The following is a 6000-nucleotide window of genomic DNA, read 5'->3' on the forward strand; positions in this document are numbered from 1 at the left end:
TGTCTGCTAAGGATGTCCCATGGCAGGTGTGGGCTGGGAGTTGCTGAGAGGTGCTCCCTCACTTCCTGAGGAGTTTTGCAGCATGGAGAAGACAGTTCCTGCCAGTGTGGTGATGTGTTCCCTGCTTGCTAATGTCTACTTTAGATTACACATGTGAGTAGGGCTTGCTGCCCTCCTGACTTGCTGCTTTCTCTTCTTGCTTTTCAAGATCTGTCACAACATCCTGGTCCTGTGTCTGCGGGAGCTGTTTGAGTTCAGGTACATGCAGACTGACCCAAACTGGTCGAACTTCTTCTACGACCCACAGTTGCACAAGGTAAGCCCAAGCAGCCGCTATTCTACCCGTACAAGAGTCGGTTTTCACCAGCTTTTGATTGTTCCCCGCTCCCAGAGCAAAAAGAGCCCTTACTGAGATTATCCCAGATTCCTGTCCTTGAGCCTTGGGCAGGTAGGACAGTGAAACCTGTCCGTTTACCACTTGTCCTCGCTTGGTCTGGGTGGGAGAGCATAACTCCTGTAGCACTGGTTGCCCGTCCTCCGCCTTAGATCCAGTCACAGGTGCTTCCTTACCCTCAGGGTCTGCTTTGAGGCTGGTCAGTGGGAAGTCGGAGCTGGCAGTGCTCTACCAGAGTGCTCCTGAGCCAAGGACTCTGTAGCTGAATGCTCGTTTAGTGCTGTGCTGAAGATAAGGGCAGCGATTGCAGATGTCCTGCTTGTCGGTTTGGCTGCTTGCTTGTGCCCTGCAGGTCAGATGGAATTGCTTGTTCATCACTGAGGTCTGTGTTGAAAAGTGCTGGGAAAAGGTTTTGTGCTGCTCTGTCCCCTCACAGAAAGCCTGAGCGGAGGTGTGACAATGTAAGCACGGGCCACACCTCCTCTGCCACTTACCAGTGTGAACATCTGTGCTGCCATCAGGGAGTAAAGGAATTGGGGGAAGCTGAGCTGCATTGGAAAGGCTCTTCAGCCAGCTGAGCTTCCTGAAGGCATCAGGAGTCGTCTTAAGGTCAGGCTGTACTTGAGTGGTTGACACTAATAGAGATGGGCTTGTCTATTTTCAGGTGGCCCTGCTGGACTTCGGAGCAACACGAGGATTTGATGAGAAGTTCACAGATGTCTACATAGAGGTGAGGACTTGCATCGTGTCCTAGGGTGCTGGACTGGGGGAGTCTTATATTTGCAAAATTATGCTTATCTCTTAGCTCTGTAACTTTGAATCCACTTTGGGCATGGAGAGAAGCAGGGCTGGAGGCAAGAGAGAGATCTCTGTTCCTGTTTCATCCCTTGCCGTAGCCTCCTGCGTGTCTGCTGCAAGCCTCTGGCTGGCCGAGTTTGGATGTTTAAATGGCATGACAAGCGTGGAGACGTGTAACATCATTGCTCACGGGGAGACTCGGGCAACAGGGTGTATCAGAGCACTCAGAATTCAGTGATTCTTATACAAGGGGATGCAGGGATTGCTTGTCCTGTTCACTGTCTCTTCCTGAGATTTCTAGCTTGCTCACAGACCCATAAATTTAAGTGCTTCCTTCATTATCACCATGTTCTGCACTTGATAAATTGAGCTGCAGGGGCCGGTAGATGTCACCTAAAGCTTCTTCCACTTGGCTCTACTATTTTGTTGGGGGAGGGGGTGACTTGTGAAGCATTTTTGATGTTTCTTATGTTCTCTGGGCTACCTGTAGCCCTACTGGGAAGAGTTTTGGAGAGACAGAAGCTGTCTCTTTTTGCCAGTAGCTCTTAAACTGGCCAAGCCGCAGACCCCTGGAGGAGGCCAGAGGTGGGGAAGCGAGTGGGCAGTAGTATGAAGTAGTCCTGTATGTTTTTCAGTCATCCCCAACCCTCCTGAAAGTGTTCCTCCTGTTCAGGTAATCAAGGCTGCTGCTGACATGGACAGAGAGAGAGTACTGAAGAAGTCCATTGAAATGAAATTCCTCACTGGTTATGAAGTCAAGGTACGGAGCAGAAGGGTCTGCTTTTAGTGGTGGTGGCCTGCTGACACTTGATGACAGGGCCGATGGCCTTCTGGAAGGGTTTAGTTGCTCAAAACTGTATTAACCAAATGTTCATCAGTGTTACTGGGGGCTGGAGGTGACCTTTGTGGTGGGGACAGCTCAGTATTTCTCCTGAGCTGCTGCTGTTAGTGCTAGCATTTCTCCTTTTCCTCCCGGGTGGTTAAAATGGCTACTGATGCGATTGATGCCTCTTTCCTTTTGGGCAGGAAATGGAAGATGCCCACTTAAATGCTGTCCTCATCCTGGGAGAAGCTTTTGCATCTGATGAACCTTTTGATTTCGGCACCCAAAGCACCACCGAAAAGATCCACGGTTTAATCCCGGTCATGCTGAAGCATCGGCTTGTCCCTCCACCAGAGGAGACCTACTCTCTTCATCGGAAGATGGGGGGTTCTTTCCTTATTTGCACCAAACTGAAGGCCAAAATTCCCTGCAAAAACATGTTCCAAGAGGCCTATAGCAAATATTGGAGCAGCAGGGGCAAGAAGCCAGAGGAGTAGTAAGAATGAACTAAGATGTCTCGTTCTGAGGGCGCAGTTCCCCTGGGCCTTGCAGAGAGCGTTTTAGCCTCCCACGTGTTGCACCCCAGCTCTCCATCCTCTTGAGATGCAGCAGCCTGTGCCCTGGAAGCCGAGTGTGCGTTTCACGAGGACAAAGCTGTTCTTTCATGCTGTTGTCTGTCCTACATTGACTGCCAGTACAGCCGCAGCTTGCAGGAAACTCTCCTTGAGTGCTTCTGTACCATTTCAAGGCACCAGCCAACTACCTTGAATGTGTTTTTAACGTTGTGATGGTGGCTGCGTATTGATTGGGTTTTATAACAAGTAGGGGAAGGAGGACAAGAGCAGAATTTAATATTGAAACCTGTTTGTAATTCTCCAAAAATTGTTTTTTGTTTTTTTTTTTTTTTAAAAAAAAACTTCCCTCTTTTCCTGCTAAGGTGGATTTCAAGTAGTTTTCATACTGTGAATTATAGAATGAAATACTAAGGTGTACCCTCCCACAGCCACACTCAGCACCTCTCTCCTGGTTTTGTAAGTCAAGTGGTAGCAGTCCAAGTACCCTCCTGGATTTTACTGACGTGGATTTCATGCAAGGGCTGTGTTTGTGTGTGTGTGTACACAGGATGAAGTTTTATGCTTTCTGCCTCTTTTTTGGCTTGCAAGCTAAACATAGGAAATAATATTTTAAAAAATTGAGAATTGAGTGCCAGTCTCTTAAACACACACGTACACTCACACAACCTATCTCGGTTCTGGGAGTCAAATATGTAACCAACAGCAGAGCTATATCTGAGCACAAATAGTGGGATTCTTCACTGTCTGGTAGGTATCAGCTTTCCTGAGGGCGAGTTAGATGATAAACTACAACCCTGACACCAATTGCTTCCTGGATTCCTAACCAAGAACCTTGTCTGTCTGTCTGTCTGTCCGTCCCTCTGTTTTCCTGTAACGCAGAACTCGGGGCAAGGCAGACAAACATATCATGTCTCTCCTGAGTGTTTTGAGCTTTTGCTGAAATGTCACACGTTTAAAACCAGACGCACAGTTTGAAACTATAGGAGTTCAAGCTAGGAAAGTTACTTTCTTAGGGGTTTTTTTTGTACAAAGCCTGTTACCTGTACAACTTCCTGATTGCAATAAAAAAGTGCTTGTGCGGTGGGCCTTCTGCCTGCAGTTTTTTTCATCTTCTGGGGCAGTACTGAGTAGCCAAGAGAACTGTGTCCTGTTCTATGGGATGAACGGGAGTTGAGCAGAAGGAGATGCTTCCAAATCTCCTCTTATTGCCGTTGTTTGCTCAAGGAGTCGCTATTACCCTTGTAAAGCCATCTACCTATGGCTTGTTTATTCCTTCACCTTTCTGTGTCACCAGTGCTAACAGTGATGAAGGCAGGACATCAGACCGAACATCTGTCTGGCCAAGAAAATCCCTGGTAACAGCCTTGTTTTCTTGTCTTGCTTTGTTTCAATCACTCTGTTACCAGTCTCCTGGACGCAGGTCTTTTTGCCTTTTCTCCGCTTGTGAAGAAAGAGCGACTGGAGTCGGTGCTTACCTGGTACTGGTCAGGCAGGTGTCCTTGTCTGGTGAGTGCCAGGTGTTTAGGAGAGGCTCAGCTGGTCCTACTCAATTATCACAGCCCAGAAATGACCTTAAAGTATGACTTTAAACTTCAATACATAAGAAACCAAACAGGTAAGTGAATAAACGGTCTCTCTCAGGAGGGACCTCTGAGAAAGGTAATACAATAACCTGTGTTCTCTTTATTACCTTTAAGATCATAAACATGTAAACCGGTTGGTTTGAGCCAAGTGGCTGAAAAAGATCCAGTGCTGTTTAATTAAAGTAAAAGTACTGGTCAGGTTATTCCTGACTCTTTGAGAAGAGTGAACTCTGCTGTTCAGTGAAGTAATAGTTTGGCATTAAGCTGTTTAAGTTTGTACACCCAGAGAGTAACTTTCCTTATTGTTTTGGGTTCTGATAGACGTTGTTTAGTTTTTCTCCTTTGGAACTAGACCTTGCAGCTGTGGAATTGTTTGAGATGTTAAATGCTTATGTTGAAGGTTAAAAAGCAAAGTATAAAAAAGCTGACAGGGGAATTGGATTAGGTGAGCTTCCCAGCAAAGTTTCTGAAGCTGAAGATTTAGAGCCGGGATGTTCAGGCAACTTGCAAATAAAGCAAAATGCCACAAAGGGCATTACTGTTGGCTTTTCCAGTGAGCACACTGAGGTGGGATTGGTGTGGGCTGCTTCTTGTGAGCACAGGTGATCTGTATATCCTGCCGGGACACGAGTGTTTCACTCTCAGCAAACGTTTCCCTTCCCTTGAGAGAGAGCGTGTTTCAGAATAACATCAAGCTGAACAACGGAGTTGTTTTGCATTTGCCTAAAGGGCAGCAACTAGCAGAAGGTAAGATGTTTCTTCATTAGGAGAGCTAATTAGTTTTTGGTCCCTAATTCTCCTAGCCTTTTGTGTACGTTCTAAAAGCATTAATCATTTCTGTAGTTTTGTCCAGAGAGATTTGTGACAGGAGGAATTGCAGGTCAGTGAAACAGCTGTGGAGAAAAGGTGAGCCAGAAACACTGCGCTCTGGCTTGGAGTCAAAGAAGTCGTGACATTTTACAGTGAGCAAAACCACAGCTTGCTCTGACCTACACACAGAGGCTGAGGGTACGAACATCTCTCTGCTGCAACAAGCTTCGAAGTTCTAGAAAAATCCCTTGCAGAAAACATCTTTTTGTTCCATGGGGCAAGCTGGAGGTTAAACCTCTGAGAACAGGGATTTTTCCATTCTAAAGAATCTACTGTGTGGTAGCAGTGATATTATTTTTTTTTTTTTTTTCCTACCTCCCTTCTTTAGTCAATCTGGCGGCTGCATCAAAACAGAAAACGAAGGCTGAGGAGCTGAACAGGAAGCCTAAAATGCAGTTCACTGTCTGCTTTTCTCATGTCCAAATCCCTTGACAACAGAAAGCCCATTTCCCAAGACCTTCGCAGCTGTGGAACCCTGGGAAATCAGAAATAACAGCAGTGATTGTAAAAAAAAAAATAAAAAAAATCAGAGCACAGGAAACCAGATGGTATTTCACAGAGCTACAGCAGGTAGGGGGACACTCGCAGTGGCCTCCGTGGGATGAGCCCATAGCTCAAAATAAGCTAGAGCTGAGAAAATAATAATTTTGACCGAAGGAGAGGGATGGGATAATGAAGAATAAATGAAGAGGAAGAAAGTCCCAGGCCGAATTGTGATGAACTGGCGGACAGCATGGAAGGGTCAGGGCATGTGCAAAACTTCACAGGTATTTTGAGATGCGCTTAAAAGAAGCGTGAAAGTCAACTTGCTGCTGGTAGCTCAGAAATAATTAAGAATCCAGGCTCTAATAGCAGGACAGCTGAAACATCTGATGTGTAACTAAATGAAGGAGGAACATCAGAAACAATGGCTACAACTACTGTCACAGGATCTAAGGTCACGAAAACTGTACTTGA

The 6000-nt window shown here is 46.2% G+C and overlaps 1 protein-coding gene across 1 annotated transcript in view; it reads left to right on the forward strand.

Moving 5' to 3' along the window:
• COQ8A (coenzyme Q8A) overlaps positions 1 to 3676 on the forward strand; it is a 44741-nt gene extending 41065 nt beyond the window's left edge. Inside the window, exons 12-15 of the mRNA XM_074164009.1 lie at positions 209 to 316; positions 1059 to 1124; positions 1866 to 1952; positions 2219 to 3676. Of these exons, the coding sequence (XP_074020110.1) occupies positions 209 to 316; positions 1059 to 1124; positions 1866 to 1952; positions 2219 to 2512 (555 nt within the window). The 3' untranslated portion in view covers positions 2513 to 3676. The remainder of the gene's footprint in view (positions 1 to 208; positions 317 to 1058; positions 1125 to 1865; positions 1953 to 2218) is intronic.
• Positions 3677 to 6000: the final 2324 nt, after the last annotated feature.

Source organism: Numenius arquata, chromosome 2 (genome assembly GCF_964106895.1).
Source record: "Numenius arquata chromosome 2, bNumArq3.hap1.1, whole genome shotgun sequence".
NCBI classification, from domain to species: Eukaryota; Metazoa; Chordata; class Aves; order Charadriiformes; family Scolopacidae; genus Numenius; species Numenius arquata.